Source organism: Rattus norvegicus, chromosome 5 (assembly GCF_036323735.1).
Source record: "Rattus norvegicus strain BN/NHsdMcwi chromosome 5, GRCr8, whole genome shotgun sequence".
NCBI lineage: Eukaryota > Metazoa > Chordata > Mammalia > Rodentia > Muridae > Rattus > Rattus norvegicus.
In genome coordinates, this window is record NC_086023.1 from 156,641,981 (window position 1) to 156,659,938 (window position 17,958).

A 17,958-nucleotide genomic window follows, 5' to 3' on the forward strand; every position below is an offset into this window, starting at 1 on the left:
TACAGAACCAAAAGTCCTTCAAGTATCTAGTTTAGCCGACCCTGACTGGTAGTGGTCCATGAAGAGCCAGGCTCAGTTTGCAAACATGGAGTACCAAAAGCACTCCCTGGTGAACCACCAACGCTTGTCATAACCCAGTCTCATCAGATGAACTGGTACTTTAAGAAAACACTAACCCACTCTCCTTTTCCATGATTTCATTCAAAGGTCTCTCAGAAATGTTTAGTAAACAGCTTTAAACAATTAATCTAACCAGACTTGATCATTAGTTCTGCTGGCTAAGTGGGAAGCAGACTTAGTCACATAGTGTCCTGCTGTCCTAGCAACAAAGGACAAGGTTTAGCCCTGTTTTCATGAACAAGATACTGGGCAACTTCCCCCTCTACTGACTGAGCTGCAGATAACCAGGAACTCACTCCAGCCATGCCACAAAGCCACAGTCATCAACAGCCACACAAGGTCAGTGTACCACTGTCTAGGGTCAGCCTGCCACCCTTGGGCTCCTGCTCAATTCTGCTCTTCACCTCATCCTCTCAGCTCAGCGGGATTTTACCATAGCACACTAACCCACTCACCACTATCGTTTGCCCCCCACTTCCTAACAATTTATTCTCATGTACATGAGTGATTTTTCTGATATCTGAATTTCTACTCTGTTCCTCTTAAGGAACAACAGTTAATGAGTTTCTTCAACGCTAAGCTCAGCTGTCACACAATCCAACAGTTCCATCCAACATACCCAAGAGAAATAAAAACCTTTGTCTGAATAAACCTTGTAGGCTTACTTTTTTTTTTTTCTTTTCTTTTTTTACGGAGCTGAGGACCGAACCCAGGGCCTTGCGCTTGCTAGGCAAGCACTCTACCACTGAGCTAAATCCCCAACCCTGTGGGCTTACTTTTTAAAACAGGAACCTACTCCTACAAATACGAGTTCTTAAACACTATGACTCCCCTGTAGCCCATCGCCCAAAGGTAGGGGAGAAAAGATGGTAAACAGGACAAGGGGGTGCAGGCCTGTTTAGAATTATACTTTGGGGCGATTTCAATCTCTGTCAGGATACCAAACACAAATCAGCAGCAGTTGGATGATCCAGCAGAAACAGCCAGGCCCTCACCAAATTGGCAGGAGTCAGAGGGAGCCAACTGGGACAGTAGCAGAAGTTCTCTGCTGTTTCTCTCAACCAAGTGAGGATCAGCAAAGACTCCAGACCAACAAAGTACTGCACGACTAGCTGTGCAAGAGTGTTGTCACTGTCTCTGAGTCCGACTTATACTTTCTCCAAATAGCAAGTTCCTTCCATGGGTCTTACCTTTGCAAAATACGACATGAAGTCTTCATCAGCAAAACAACACATGCAACTGCATTACCTGACATATCCAGAAACTTCCACCTCACCTTGTCAATTATAGCAACATTATTCAGAACAATCAAAAGTATTAGCAGGATTCTGGAGGACAGCTCTGTGAGTAAAAAGCACTTGCTGCTCAAGTCTGGTGACCCAAGTTCCACTTCCTGACACTCAGGTAAAAAAACTGTACATGGTATCAAACTAGCAATCCTTTGGCAAGAGAGGATACAGAGACAGTAAAAATCACTCAGAAGCTGGCAGGCCAGAAGTCTGGCTTCCACAGGGAAGTGACAAAATCAAGAGAGACCCTACCTCAGAGCACAGTGGAAGGAGGACCAACTCCCAAAAACCATCCTCTGCCCTCTACACGCACACTAAGTTGCCAGTGTTCTCTCTCGACACACTATAACTTAAGTGAATGGATGAGCCATCCCACTACCTATCATTTAGTATCAAAAATAATGACATACTGGCACATAGGACAACATGGATGATCTGTGAATACATTAAGCTGGCTTGGAGAATTGGCTCAGTGATTAAAGTGGGTGCTGCTCCCGTCTGGAACCAATCAGCACCCACCTCAGGCTGCTCACCGTCACCTAACTCCAGCTCCAGGGATCTCCAGCCTCTGTGGGCACTGCATATTTATCCCCCCACATCCCCCACACACTGAAAAGTAATCATTAAAAGGGCAAGAAAACATTGAATTAACGAAATAATGCAGACATCAAGGACCTCATGTTTTGTTTTAGTCTTACACTGTGGCTCCGGCTGGCCTCGAACTCCAAGCAATCCTCTAACTTATGCCCTTTGGTGTTGAGATAACGGGCACAAGCCACACCCTGTGCCATAAAGGGTATATTTTCATTATGCAAAATGTCTGGGGCTGGGCTGGGGGCTCCAGATGGGAACAGTTGTGTCCTGAGACGAGACTGAGGCAGTCTGTACAGTTTTGTGAATACTTTAAACAGAATTAATAGTGTTTGAGGTACACCTCAACAAAGCAGGCTGGTGTGTCTTGGGTTTTGTTTTTGTTTTTCGGCTGTACTGGACTCACTCTGTAGACAGACAGGCCTCGAACTCAGAGATCCAACTGCCTCTGCCTCCCTAGTGCTGAGATTAAAAGCATGTGCCACCTATGCCCAGCAACAAAGCAGTTCTTTAAAGATTGACAGGTAAACTGCTTTCTGGAAGTTCATTTTAGAGTGACAGCAGAATCTATTTCTACATTTCAAGTTCACATGAAACCACAGACACGAGAAACATCACCTACAGACATGAGAAAATGCACGCATGTACACACACTCTCTCACGCCGGACAGATGGTTCAGAACTGCTCTGTTTTTATAGTGGACCCACAACTGCCTGCAGCTCCAGCCAATGAGACGTCTGCCTCTGGACTCTGGGAAACCTGCCCTTATGCATACACACCCGTGCACAGACACAGTGCCTTCATGACATGTGCCACTGCACAGGCTCAAAAATAATTTAAAGAAATAAATCTTTTAAGCTGAGCATGGTGGTACAGCCCTTTAATTCCAGCACTCTGGAGGCAGAGACAGGTAGATCTCTGTGAGTTCAGGGCCAGATTGTTACACAGAGGAAATGCTGTCTCAAAGGAAAAAAAAAAAAAAAAAAAGAAAAGAAAAGAAAAGAAAAAGAAAGAAAGCTTAAAAAAACAACAACAACAACACAAAAGAAACTTAGTAGGGCCAGAACAGCAGTGCGAGCAGGCTACACAGCAAGATCCTCGGGGTGGGAGGTTAGGAGGGGGAAGTCTTTACAATGAGATCCAAACTTCTTAGTAGGTTAAAGACACCCATCAATGACCTTCTCCCTTCTACTTTTTTTGCCTCAATTTTGACCCCTCCCCACCTGAGCTCTTTTACAGGCTCCCCATGCTCCCTGCATTAAGAAATGGTAGCTACAATATGGGCTTAGGAAGGAGACAAAAGGGTTGAACACACTGTGGCCAGAGCTCTCAGGCGCATGGGCACCCATGTCCTCATGGTAGAAATGTGAGCAATGTCCGTCCAGCCTACTGCAGCTGAGGACTGATGTGTGCTGAGCGCACCTCCAGCTGCCACTGCTGCCACCCACCCCTGGGATAACCCAGAGGTCCTTTCCTTACTCCACCCCATCTCACCAGGATAGGGTTTGTCTGTGTAGTGTTTGGCTGTCCTGGAACTATGTACACCAGGCTAGCCTCAAGCTCCAAGACTGTCCTGCCTCAGCCTCCCAGTGCTCTCCACCACCGACCAGCTTAGATTTTCTCTCCTGTCTCTAGGACACAGGGCAGGCAGTTTCTGGGAACTGGAACATAGTCTTCTCCAAATGTACCTTCTTAAAGTCTATATATTCTCAAGCTAGAGCTTGAGTGCTGCCCCTTTTTCCCAGACCCTCATTACATGTGCACCCCCTCCCGGGCTTAGCATAATGACTAGTGTTAACATATTGGGAAAATACACTCTTTTATTTTTTTTTAATTTATTTATTTCATGTATATGAGTACACTGTACTCAGACACCCCAGAAGAGGGCATCAGATCCCACTACAGATGGTTGTGAGCCACCATGTGGTTGCTGGGATTTGAACTCAGGACCTCTGGAAGAGCAGTCGGTGCCCTTGACCACTGAGCCATCTCTCCAGCCCCACTCTTTTATTTTTGAGACAGTCTCATTCTGTAGTCTACCTTGAAGGTGTGTCCATCCTTCCGTCTCTGCCCCCACATACACTTAAACACGCACCAACACTCACACACACAAAGAAAATGAATGATCTCTCATGCAGCCCAGAGTGGTTAAAACCCAGCTCTGCAGAGGGCAGGACGACCAGGCTCCTCCAATCCTGGGCGCTCTACCTTCCATGCCCCTAATAGAGCTAAGTGGTCAGCAGTGGTTGGTGCACGCCTTTGATCCCAGAACCATGGAAGCAGACCAGGCAATGTCTGTGATGAGGCCAGCCTACCAGCCAAGTCTACACAGTGAGTTCCAGGACAGCCAGGGCTGCACAGAGAAACCCTGTTCAGAAACTAAAATCTAAGCACCTGTGTCTTTTCATGCTCTGTCACACTCATGGCTGCGCACAGGATAAAGAATGCAGCACAAAAAAGGAAACCGAGCTGCACAGCTCTAAAACTGAGTAGAGAAAGAAAACCAGAGCAACCCATAAATCTGATAAAACTTAAAAATAAATCCATAAAATTAGCAAAAACCATTAATGACGCATTCACATAAAACTAATGGAACATGCCATTCATAAACTGTAATATTCTTCACTCCTTTTTAATTTCCTGCAGTAAGGCTCTGGCACTTCTCTTAAAGCAACATCTTCCGACCACTCCCAAGCATTACTCACACCACTTTCTATGTTTTGTTTGTTTGAGATAAGGTCTTGCTGTGTAGCCTTGGGGAGCATGGAAATCACTCTGTAGACCAGACTGGACTTGAACTTATGGCAATCCTCCTGCCTTTGCCTTTTAGGCTTTAATACTACTTTAATGCTAAGATCTCTTAACCATAATTCATGTCCAACAAAAAAATAAAAGTTGGTTTAAAAAAAAAATAAGTCCCACAGTGAAGTGGTAGCAGTACATGGCAGAGGCAGGCAGATGAGGTTAGCTTGGTCTACAGAGCCAGTTCCAGGACAATCAGGACACTGGGAATCCCTTTCTTAAAACAAAACAAAAGACTAAAACAAAAAACCCCCCAAGAGTTCAAAGATACTTTACCATATATGTAAACTAGCAAAAACTGGCACAAAATATACTTGACCTTTTACTTTAAATGCTACTTGACTCAGTTAATAAATATACTCAGATATGGGCAGAGAATATAGGTTCTGAAATTCTCATCAATACATGCGACAACTGCCACGTCCCTCCCTCAAAGTGAGTGAACAGGACAGCATCTGTTCCTGAAGAGAGGATGGACAATCAAGTTCAGAAGCAAACTGCAAACATCAGGCAGCAACCCCACTCCTAGGGAAAACGTCCGCAGCCTCAGCAGACAGGTACTGACCAACATCCTAAGTATCAACAGGACTGTAGCGCAGACTGTCAGATTTATGGATGAACATGACCAAGGAGAAGAGTAAAAATGTGAGGGAGGGTTGTACTCTGCCATGGAGAACATGCTCTAGGGCCTGAGTTTGGTGCCCAGGAATACAAATGGAGGGACAAAGGAAAAACTAAGGTGGAGTTGGGGATTTAGCTCAGCGGTAGAGCGCTTGCCTAGCATGCGCAAGGCCCTGAGTTCGGTCCCCAGCTCCAAAAAAAAGAAAAAAAAAATTACTATGAAGGAAAATTCCAGCCCTGTGCTATTCTTCTAAGAAATGAAGACAGGGGAGAGAGACAATCATCCTGACTAAGTACACAGAAGCAGCACTACCCAGAAAGCTGGTTAACCTAAGAAACAGCTCATGCACCTTACAAATACCCACTCATGTTTTACTGACGTCTAGAGGACCTGGTAGTGCTGAGGAGGCTGAGGAAGGGTTAGGAGGAGGATAAGACAGATCAGGAACTCAAGGCCAACCCCTCCCATACTTCAAGTTTGAGAACACTTTCAATTTTTCTTTTTAAATTTAAAATACTATCCAAAGCCCAGCCATTGTAAAAGGTCTTTCACTAAAGGACTCTGCAGCCCTCCATTCAGTGCCCTCTGATCTGCTCTCTCACCCTGTCTAGCCTCACTTACTGCCACTACCCCAGGTGCCCACTGACATTGCTATTATATCCCACCATCTCCTGAGTATGTACTGGAAGCCCCTGTGCTAAGGATTTTACATATCTTCCTACTGAAATCACCCAAAACAGTAAGTAATATTTTTGGCCACTTCCAGAATAATCTATTTCTAATAGCAAGCCAGCCCATAGAGGCCACTGTTTGTTTTTGAGCAGGGTCTATCTATCTATGTAGCCCAGGCTGGCTTCAAACTTGAAGAGATCCACCTGCCTCAGCTTTTGTGCTGGGATCAAGAGCATGTCGCCATGCCTGGCCTCTCTAGTTTTCTTATCTTTTTAAGTTAATCTCCATTTCAGGTGGAGGAAGAGACCTTAACCAAAGCAGAAGAACTATATAGTGCAGATAGGGAAGAAAGCAGGGGGCCTAAACCACACCTCTGCAGACTCCAAAGAGCACTCTGAATGCCATTACCACACTGGTTAGGAACTATGTTGGCATATAAATGTTAAATCCTCTTTCAAATTGCAAACCATTAAAACTAATACTTTGGGCTAGAGAGAGAGCTAAGTGCTGAAGGGCACCAGTTGCTCTTGCAGAGGACCCAGGTTCGATTCTCAACTCCACCACTGTCTAACTCCAGCTCTAGCCAATCCTACAGCCTCTTCTGATCTCTTCCTGAAGCAGACATGTCCGTGATGTGCAGCCATACATGCAGGCCAAACACCCATACACATCAAGTAATAATATTTTTGGCCACTTCCAGAATGATTCATTTCTAATAGCAAGCCAGCCCACTTAACCATCTGAACCACTAGAAGTTCACACTAGTTACAATTTAAACACAGGAAAAAAGGCTCAGGGTTGTTAGCCAGCTTTGTTCCTCCTGGCAGAACTGGTCTTGGCTGAATCTTAAAAGTAATTGATCAATTCCTCATGTACTAATTCATCCTGAATGTCTACCCTCACTCCTCTGGAGCTTAGGGAACACAGTAAAAAAACAAAAACAAAACAAAACAACAACAAAACCAAAAAAACAGAAAACATATCTACTTTCTCTGAGCTCATGATTTCATTCTTTCCTGATAATCTTCATCTAAGGATATAATCCTATACGCTCTTAAATAATTTCCATGCGAGAAGTATAAAACATGAACCTAAGTATGATGGCACACACCTTTACTCCCAGCACTCATGAGGCAGAGTCAGGCAAATCTGTTAGTTCAAGGCCAGCCAGTGCTATACAGTAAGTACCAGTGAGTACCAGTTTCAAAAAAACGGGGTGGGGGTGGGGATCTAACTTGCAACAATAAATGTTAGTATAGAAAAAAGAGTCTGGGGAACTGAGAAGATAGCTCAGTGGATAAAGCCCTGGCCTTAAAAGCAAGAAGACTTGAGCTCAAATCCTCAGCACCTAGGCAAAAATGCTGGGCAGGGTGAAAAGGCCGATAAAAGCTCAATGGGCAAATTGATAAGCTTCAGTTTCTGTGAGAATCCCTTGTACTGGTGCACACCTCTTATCCCAGCAAGCTCGAGGCAGTAGCAGAGGGTGTCTGAGTTCATGGCTAACTCGAACAACACAGTTTTCCTGGCCAGCCAGGTCTACACTGTCTACATAAATAAATAGGGCAAAGAGTTATTGATGAAGACACTCATCATCGATCTCTGGCCTACACACCAATTCCTGCAGGCAATCAACAAGAGAAAGATGGAGCGGATGAGGATGAACAGAGAGCCTGAGACCCGAAGTAAGAAATCCTGGGGGAAATTCTCAACTATGCCACACATCGGCAACGAGATTTCAGGCAAGTTCCTTCACCGAACTCCAACTCACAAGGTGGAAGGATACTTACGAGCTACTGTACTGAGCAGTGCATCACCGTCACTATTATATGGGACACCCGCCGATCCTCCTTCCCCGACACTATGACCTCATAAAGTGTGTCGTCACAGAACGCGTGTCGAAAAGGCAAGCTGGACTAACAAGGGGGCCTGCGGTGGCCACGATGGTACAGTCTGGGGCCATTCTTCCCGAGTATAACCACCGCCTCCAATTGCAGACCTGAGTCGGGTTCGGATAAATGAGGCCGAGCACGCCACCAATTCCCACCGCGGCCCGGAGGAGGCTATTAGACGCCCCTATGACCTTCTTCGAAGGCCGCTTTCTCCCAGCTGGGGAACAGTGTGGGCTCCGGCAGGCTGCTCGCCCAAACCAGGTGACATGGGGCATGGCGTGAGAGCTCCCTGGCGCGTCCCGCACGCTTTCCCACTTCCAGAGCGCCGCTGCTCCCACCAGGCCTGCACCTCCACCCACCCCGAAGGCCGCCCGCGCCTTTCGTCCCGTCGTCCTCGCCTCCAGGCTTGACAGTCACCTGTCAGCGCCCCGCAGCTCAGTGCGCCCCGCCGGACGGCAGCAGGCCGCGGCTTGACCCCTGCGGCTTTCCGTCCGCGCGCGGGCCGCTCGGCTCCAGCCAGGGCCTACCGGAGAAAGATACGCTCACCTAGCTTCACTAACGCGTCGGCCATACACCGGTCCCACTTTCTGCCCGGCTCGGACTCCGACATGTTCCCTACCGGCAGCTCCAGCGCTCCTCACGGCCGGCCCCCGCGCTCCGACTAATGGTAAGTCTCGCGAGAGCCGGCCGACACCATAAGCTTCCGGCTAGGGCCGGCGCGCCGAATATCGCGAGATTACGGCCGTCTTCCCTGTCTTCCGGTTTTTCTTCATTCCGTCGTCAAGGTGACAGGTTGCCTGGGAGCTGGGGGTGACCCTGACCTTGGAGCTACGCGGGAGGGTAGCAAAGACTGACAGCTTCCAGAGTTTGGACACCCAGAGTCCAGAAGCCTTGCCTTTCCTGGGTTTTTCATATTTGTATATAATTATTTTCGCCATTTACCCCCCACCCGGTCCACGGTTGCCCTCTCTCATCCCCCATCTTATACCCACTGAACCCCTTCTTCCTCATAAGCTCCGTGTATCATATGTATGCAATAAAACATAGTATATAAATATTATATATTTTTAAAGGACCCATTGAGGGTTTGGTTTGGCTGTTTGTTTGATTGGTTGGTTTTGTGTCCCCACCCCAACCTCTCTGAGACAGAGTTTCTCTGTGTAGCCCTGGGTGTCCTGGAACTGGCTCTGTGGACCGGGCTGCCGTTGAATTCAGAGATCCACTTGTCTCTGCCTCAAAGTTGTGGGATTAAGTGTGTGCGCCACCACACACGGCCTGGACCGAGTTTAAGTAGGGTTGCCTCCTGCATGGCCATGGTGTGGGAGTATTTATTTGAGCATGAACTGCTTACATACAAATAGATTTAAAAACAACCCCCCCGCCCCGCATTTTATACAGCATGTGTGTGCGTGAGCATGCCCTATAATGGCACATGTGGGAGTCAGAGGACAGCTAGTGGGAGTAGGTGCTCCCCTGCCCTGTGGTACCAGGGACTGAACTCAGATCACTAGACTGGGAGGCAGTGCTTTTACTAGCCGAGCCTCTTAAACAGTCCAAAAGTATAACTAGCGTTTGCTACTTTGTGGCTTCTTTCTTTCACCCCTCTCCACCCCTTTTCTTCCACCCGTTCAACCTCCTAACACGAGATAGGAGACAGAAAAGGATAAACCGGACTGCAAGTAACATTATCATTAGACTACTTCCTACTAATGAGGGGTACTGAGTTCCTGGGGGCAAGTTTGATCTTCTCCAACACGATATCTAATTTCTTTTTCTTTTTTTTTTCTTTTCTTTTTTTTCCGGAGCTGGGGACTGAACCCAGGCCTTGCGCTTGCTAGGCAAGCACTCTACCACTGAGCTAAATCCCCAACCCCTGATATCTAATTTCTTATCCTTGTTTCTTCTTTGTGCTTACTACTTAACAGCAACCAACCAACAACCTGCCCCTTGAGGCCCTAGCATTTATAAACCCTTTGAAAAGTCCCCGGATTCCCAAACGTCACACGATCTCGGAAACTACCTAGCTGCAGAACCATATCCCTGTTAGAGCTTGAGGCAAATCATAGCTGCTGTGGACAATGTGAAGCAGCCCCACATCCCACACCTGGGATTAAGACAAAAGCACAGTCTTATTTCTGTGTTTTTTTAAAAGAAACCAAACATCTCACTACACAAATACTTCTTTTTTTATTAACTGTTGTACCCGAAGGCATTTGTCCCTGCTTCCTCGGCCATTCCGTCCATGTCTATTCATACCTTCGTGACACCACTTTCCCTGATTCTGAGGGTTCTGATTCTTCCAGGCCTCATCTTTTCCTGCCTGTTCAGAATGCTGGTTCTCACACCTCCATCTAACCACCGTTATGAATTGCTCCAGATGAAATGTCTACTCATTCATACAAGGAATTTTCTTTAATCTCTCTCAACTTCAAAATGTATGCAAATGTTTTAACTACTTCCACTCCTAACCTTCTAAGACTTTGTTTTTACAAACGTCCCCACTGCATTCTCAAAATTAAAGGGGTCAGCCCCTTTATTTCCCTTCTCTGGAGTCATTTAAAGCTAGCCAATCACAAAAGACTGTGAGGGCAGACTCTAGCAAATGGAGTTAGGAGAAAACAAAGTGCATGCACCTCCTGGCTTGGCATGCTTGCTCTTCAGAACACACCCTCAAGAATATGTAATCAAGGGGTTGGGGATTTAGCTCAGTGGTAGAGCACTTGCCTAGGAAGCGCAAGGCCCTGGGTTCAGTCCCCAGCTCCGAAAAAAAAGAACCCAAAAAAAAAAAAAAAAAGAATATGTAATCAAGAATATAGTCCCAGATGTGGTGACATGGGGGGCAAGTGGAACAGTGTCACCAGACAGAAAAACTGGCACGGTTCAGCAGATTAAAGAACCCCAGAAATTCTCATAATGGAGAACAGTTAGGTGTTTGAATCTGTTCCCAGCCCAGTTCCTGTCCTGGAGCATGTGACCACAATTCCCCACTAAGAGGACCATGACAACTGGTCACATAATGTAGAAACCCAGAATTCTCCATGCTAATGAGGTATCTAGATGGGCCCTGAGGGTCATCCCTTCTTGCAAAAGGTATTTAATCTCTAGTTTACCCTGAGTAAGTTGTACCCATCCATTTCCACCAGGAATAAGCAGTTTGGACAAGCAAGGACTGTCTCTCTCGTCGAGGACTGCCATGGAGGAAGGCCTTCTTCATACTGAGGCTTGCCTAAATCTCCCACAGAAGGTCCCTCTGCACTCCGGGCACTCATCCTAAGCTAAGCCCGATCCCCTCAGCTTTTATCTCTATATAACCCAGCTGTTTCAGCCATGTGCTCTCTTGGGTGTCTGCCTCTGTGGTCTCTCTTGCTCCCTCCCCCCTGACTCTTCTCTCATGGCCTGGTTCAGTTCTCTTGCAGTTGTCTCTGGCTGTACTTCACCTCAATCTACGATAAAACCCTTACCTTCAACCATACCCTACATCAGTCAAGAGTTGACTCCCGGAAAGTCGTTCTCTGATTGCTACACATGCAGCCTGGTATGGGTCTCCCTAAGTGCACAGTAAGGCTACTGAGAAAACTCGGCGGTAAAGGCCACCAAGCCTGACACCTGAGCACCATCCCCCAGACCTCAGCGTGTTGTCCTCTGATCTCCAAGGGTGTGTCATGGCATGCACACGTGTGTGCACACAGCTCCAGTTTAACAAAGAAAAGAGAAATTTGGGGGAGGTGTCTGAGGTTGTAACTAAATTGATACAGTGTTTATTTAACATGTAGGGGATCCTGCACTCCTCCTTCAGCATTGCCAAAAGATTTTTAGTTAATTAATTAAAAAGAAAGCCTGGATTTGGATTAAAAAGAAAGCTGGATTTGGTGATGCACCTTAATCTTAGCTTGGGGAAGAGGCAGGAAGTTCAACTTCATTGCAGAGTGAGTTAGAGGCCAGCCTAGATGCTGTGAGAGCCTCCATAAACTAAAAACCAGTGGGAGAACAGAAGAATCAGTATATAATAACACACATGTGTATACTGTATACACATAAACAGTATCATACATGTATATATTGTACACACACAATATCATACATGTGTATATTGTACACACAGTATCATACATGTGTATATTGTACACACACATACAGTACCATACAAATGTATATTGTACACACAAGTACAGTACCATACATGTGTATATTGTACATGCATATGTACAGTATCATGCATGTATATATTGTACACACATGTACAGTACCACACATGTGAATATTGTACACACATACAGTACCATACATGTATATATTGTATACACACATACAGTACCATACATGTATATATTGTACACACACATGTACAGTACCATACATGTGAATATTGTGCACCCACATGTACAGTACCATATATGTATTATACACACACATACAGTACTATACATATATATTGTACACACACATGTACAGTACCATACATATGTATATTGAACACACGTACAGCACTCTACATGTGTATATTGTACATACACACATACAATAACATACATGTGTATGTTAAACATATGCATATATGGTACAATAACATACATATGTATTTGTTGAACACACACATAAAACATTTATTTTTGTTTGCTTGAGTGTTGATCTGTTTGTTTGTTTTTCAAGATAGGGTTTATTTGTGTAGCCCTCTCTGTCCTAGAACTCCCTCTGTAGACCACACTGGCCTCCAACTCTGAGATCCGCCTGCCTCTGCTTCCTGGGTGCTAAGATGGGTGACGTGTGTCCCCACCACCCAGCTTCTTTGCTTACTTTTGAGACAAGGTCTCACTGTGTAGCCCTGGCTGGTCTGGAACTCCCTATGTAGATCAGTCTGACTTTGAACTCATAGACATTCACCTGCCTCAGCTTCCTGGGTACTAACAAATCTTTTGAAAAGTTAAGTTTAAAAAAAAAAATCAGTGATTCACAAATGAAAAATACGTTTCTCAAAGAAGAAATTACAAACGGGGGTTGGGGATTTAGCTCAGTGGTAGAGCGCTTACCTAGCAAGCGCAAGGCCCTGGGTTCAGTCCCCAGCTCCGAAAAAAAAGAACCCAAAAAAAAAAAAAAAGAATATGTAATCAAGAATATAGTCCCAGATGTGGTGACATGGGGGGCAAGTGGAACAGTGTCACCAGACAGAAAAACTGGCACGGTTCAGCAGATTAAAGAACCCCAGAAATTCTCATAATGGAGAACAGTTAGGTGTTTGAATCTGTTCCCAGCCCAGTTCCTGTCCTGGAGCATGTGACCACAATTCCCCACTAAGAGGACCATGACAACTGGTCACATAATGTAGAAACCCAGAATTCTCCATGCTAATGAGGTATCTAGATGGGCCCTGAGGGTCATCCCTTCTTGCAAAAGGTATTTAATCTCTAGTTTACCCTGAGTAAGTTGTACCCATCCATTTCCACCAGGAATAAGCAGTTTGGACAAGCAAGGACTGTCTCTCTCGTCGAGGACTGCCATGGAGGAAGGCCTTCTTCATACTGAGGCTTGCCTAAATCTCCCACAGAAGGTCCCTCTGCACTCCGGGCACTCATCCTAAGCTAAGCCCGATCCCCTCAGCTTTTATCTCTATATAACCCAGCTGTTTCAGCCATGTGCTCTCTTGGGTGTCTGCCTCTGTGGTCTCTCTTGCTCCCTCCCCCCTGACTCTTCTCTCATGGCCTGGTTCAGTTCTCTTGCAGTTGTCTCTGGCTGTACTTCACCTCAATCTACGATAAAACCCTTACCTTCAACCATACCCTACATCAGTCAAGAGTTGACTCCCGGAAAGTCGTTCTCTGATTGCTACACATGCAGCCTGGTATGGGTCTCCCTAAGTGCACAGTAAGGCTACTGAGAAAACTCGGCGGTAAAGGCCACCAAGCCTGACACCTGAGCACCATCCCCCAGACCTCAGCGTGTTGTCCTCTGATCTCCAAGGGTGTGTCATGGCATGCACACGTGTGTGCACACAGCTCCAGTTTAACAAAGAAAAGAGAAATTTGGGGGAGGTGTCTGAGGTTGTAACTAAATTGATACAGTGTTTATTTAACATGTAGGGGATCCTGCACTCCTCCTTCAGCATTGCCAAAAGATTTTTAGTTAATTAATTAAAAAGAAAGCCTGGATTTGGATTAAAAAGAAAGCTGGATTTGGTGATGCACCTTAATCTTAGCTTGGGGAAGAGGCAGGAAGTTCAACTTCATTGCAGAGTGAGTTAGAGGCCAGCCTAGATGCTGTGAGAGCCTCCATAAACTAAAAACCAGTGGGAGAACAGAAGAATCAGTATATAATAACACACATGTGTATACTGTATACACATAAACAGTATCATACATGTATATATTGTACACACACAATATCATACATGTGTATATTGTACACACAGTATCATACATGTGTATATTGTACACACACATACAGTACCATACAAATGTATATTGTACACACAAGTACAGTACCATACATGTGTATATTGTACATGCATATGTACAGTATCATGCATGTATATATTGTACACACATGTACAGTACCACACATGTGAATATTGTACACACATACAGTACCATACATGTATATATTGTATACACACATACAGTACCATACATGTATATATTGTACACACACATGTACAGTACCATACATGTGAATATTGTGCACCCACATGTACAGTACCATATATGTATTATACACACACATACAGTACTATACATATATATTGTACACACACATGTACAGTACCATACATATGTATATTGAACACACGTACAGCACTCTACATGTGTATATTGTACATACACACATACAATAACATACATGTGTATGTTAAACATATGCATATATGGTACAATAACATACATATGTATTTGTTGAACACACACATAAAACATTTATTTTTGTTTGCTTGAGTGTTGATCTGTTTGTTTGTTTTTCAAGATAGGGTTTATTTGTGTAGCCCTCTCTGTCCTAGAACTCCCTCTGTAGACCACACTGGCCTCCAACTCTGAGATCCGCCTGCCTCTGCTTCCTGGGTGCTAAGATGGGTGACGTGTGTCCCCACCACCCAGCTTCTTTGCTTACTTTTGAGACAAGGTCTCACTGTGTAGCCCTGGCTGGTCTGGAACTCCCTATGTAGATCAGTCTGACTTTGAACTCATAGACATTCACCTGCCTCAGCTTCCTGGGTACTAACAAATCTTTTGAAAAGTTAAGTTTAAAAAAAAAAAAATCAGTGATTCACAAATGAAAAATACGTTTCTCAAAGAAGAAATTACAAACGGGGGTTGGGGATTTAGCTCAGTGGTAGAGCGCTTACCTAGCAAGCGCAAGGCCCTGGGTTCGGTCCCCAGCTCCGGGGGAAAAAAAAAAAAGAAATTACAAACAGGGAAAGGAAGGAAGCTCAAAAATATTTAATGTAATTTAACAATAGATGTAGTAACCGGGCACCATTCTGCTTGCCTATAATCCCCCCTCTGAGGAGGCGGACACAGGAGGGTTGCAAATTTGAGACCAGCCTCGGTACAGCCAGGAAAAACCCTGTCCCAGCACAAAGGAGGAGGAACAGAATTGGCTAGAGAGCTTGCTCAGCAGGTCATGCTATGAAGCACAAGGACCTGAATCTGATCTCAAAGAAAGACCCATAGGAAAAAGCCAGGCGTGGTTGATCTTTCATGCACTTAACGCCAGCGCTGTGGCGTTACTACAATCTGCTGACTGCCAGCTTAGCTGTAAATTCAGTAAGAGAACCTGCTGCGGGGCTGGGGATTTAGCTCAGTGGTAGAGCGCTTACCTAGGAAGCGCAAGGCCCTGGGTTCGGTCCCCAGCTCCGGGGGAAAAAAAAAAAAGAACCAAAAAAAAAAAAAAAAAAAAAAAAAAAAAAAAAGAGAGAGAACCTGCCGCAAACAAATAAAGAGTAATCAAAGACGCCTAGTGCCTCCTCCGGCCTTCACGCACTTACGCATGCACGCATTTGCTCTCACGTGAGCACTGTGGTGGTTTAAAAGGAATGGCCCCTATAGGCTCATATATTTGAATGCTTGGTCATTGGGTGGGGGACGACTACTTGAGAGGAATTGGGAGGTGTGGTCTTTCTTGGAGTAGTTGTGGTCTTGTTGGAGGAAGTGGGATTTCAGATGCCCAACCAGGTCCAGTTTCTGTCTCTCCCCTCCCCCTCCCCTCCCCCTCCCCTCCCCCTCCCCTCCCCCTCCCCTCCTCCTCCCCTCCCCCTCCCCTCCCCCTCCCCCTCCTCCTCTCGTCTGTTACTACCTCTCCAGCACCAAGTCTGCCAGCGGGCCACTGATGCTTCCCACCATGACGATGATGGACCCGCCCTTTGAAACCATAAGTCACCCCCACTTCTTTTCGTAAGAGTTGCCTTGGTCATGGTCTCTTCACAGCAGCTGAACACTGACTAAGACAAGCATACAGCAAACACAATGATTAGTTAAACACACAGCCACCATGTGTATATAAGTTGACCCTGCCCAGAACCAGGGCCTTCAGAGGCACCGCAGTAGTGATAAGCAAGGCAAGATCTTGGCTCCTAAATATCATTTTCTGGGCCTGGGTGCCTCTATGACTCCAACTCTAGTGGCTACTGGAGTTCAAACCCGGGTGGGCTGGCACTCTACCCACTGAGCTACATCCACAGCCAGACGCCATTTTCTCTTCTTTTTTATATTTTTTAAAAAAATTTTATTTATTTTACGTATGTGAGTACACCCTTTGCTGTCTTCAGACACACCAAAAGAGGGCATCAGCTCTCATTACAGATGGTTGTGAGCCACCATGTGGTTGATGGGAGTTGAACTCAGGACCTCTGGAAGAGCAGTCAGTGAACTGCTGAGCCCTCTCTCCAGCCCCCGGATACCACTTTCTAAGATGTCTTTGAAGGCTCCTAAGTAAAACACTGTTAGCTTGAAGTGGTGAGACATACCTTTAATCCCAGTAGAGGTGTCTGGGCCAGCCAGGACTATATGAGACCCTGTCTCAAAAATGAATGAATGAATAAACAAACAAACAAACAAGGGGTTGGGGATTTAGCTCAGTGGTAGAGTGCTTGCCTAGCAAGAGCAAGGCCCTGGGTTCGGTCCTCAGCTCCAAAAAAAAAAAAGAAGTTAAAAAAAAATAAACAGGCGGGTTGGGGATTTAGCTCAGTGGTAGAGCGCTTGCCTAGAAAGCACAAGGCCCTGGGTTCGGTCCCCGAAAAAAAAAAAGAAAACGAAAATAAACAAACAAACATGTACCATAGGTTCTTAGAAAAATGACTGAGACCCTAAGCTTGGACAGGGGAGGATACAAGATAAGCCTAGAGTATCTCAAGTCACAAAATAAGGTCATTTTCAAAGCAGAGACCTGTCCAAAAAAAAACTTTTTAAGGCACGTGCGTGTGTACGTGTGTGTGTGTGTGTGTGTGTGTGTGTGTGTGTGTGTGAGAGAGAGAGAGAGAGAGAGAGAGAGAGAGAGAGAGAGAGAGATGGAGTCTCACTATGTAGTCTGAGCTGCCCTCAAACTCAAAGAGGTTTATCTGCCTCTGCTTCCTGAGTGCTGGAATTAAAGGTGTTTGCCACCACACCAGACACTGAAGATTTTCATTCATGTGTATGCGTATATGCCCCTGTGAGTATAGGATCACTGCATGTGTGTGTGTGTGCGTGTATACATGTGCAAGTGCACACACTTGTGGGCAGAGGAGCGCATGCTCCTGTGCAGAGGAGAGGTCTGGAGGTGTCTGATTCCATTTCGAGCTGGCATGTGGGTGCTAACAACCAAACCCTGGTACTCTGTAAGAGTGGCAAGCATTCTTACTGAGCCAACTCTCCATACCGCCCACCGCCCCCACCCCACCGGTGTGTTGTTTTGTTTTCCTTTGGTTTGTTTTTTATTTATTTTTTTTAAGATTTATTTCATATTTGTGAGTACACTGTCGCTGTCTTCAGACACACCAGAAGAAGATGG

The 17,958-nt window shown here is 45.6% G+C and overlaps 1 protein-coding gene and 1 long non-coding RNA gene across 3 annotated transcripts in view; one reads left to right on the top strand and one right to left on the bottom strand.

Moving 5' to 3' along the window:
- The window catches only part of Micos10 (mitochondrial contact site and cristae organizing system subunit 10), a 26,276-nt gene extending 17,625 nt beyond the window's left edge, over window positions 1-8,651 (bottom strand). The window contains exon 1 of the mRNA NM_001173556.1: window positions 8,533-8,651. Within this exon, the coding sequence (NP_001167027.1) occupies window positions 8,533-8,596 (64 nt within the window). The 5' untranslated portion in view covers window positions 8,597-8,651. The remainder of the gene's footprint in view (window positions 1-8,532) is intronic.
- LOC120103016 (uncharacterized) lies at window positions 7,988-15,758 on the top strand. Of its 2 annotated transcripts, none has more exons than XR_005505063.2 (2): window positions 7,988-8,653; window positions 8,772-10,783. It is a non-coding gene; the product is annotated as an uncharacterized LOC120103016 (long non-coding RNA). The 2 variants fall into 2 exon arrangements; XR_010066709.1 differs by lacking the exon at window positions 8,772-10,783 and adding an exon at window positions 11,130-15,758 and having other exon boundaries at window positions 8,214-8,653.
- Window positions 15,759-17,958: the final 2,200 nt, after the last annotated feature.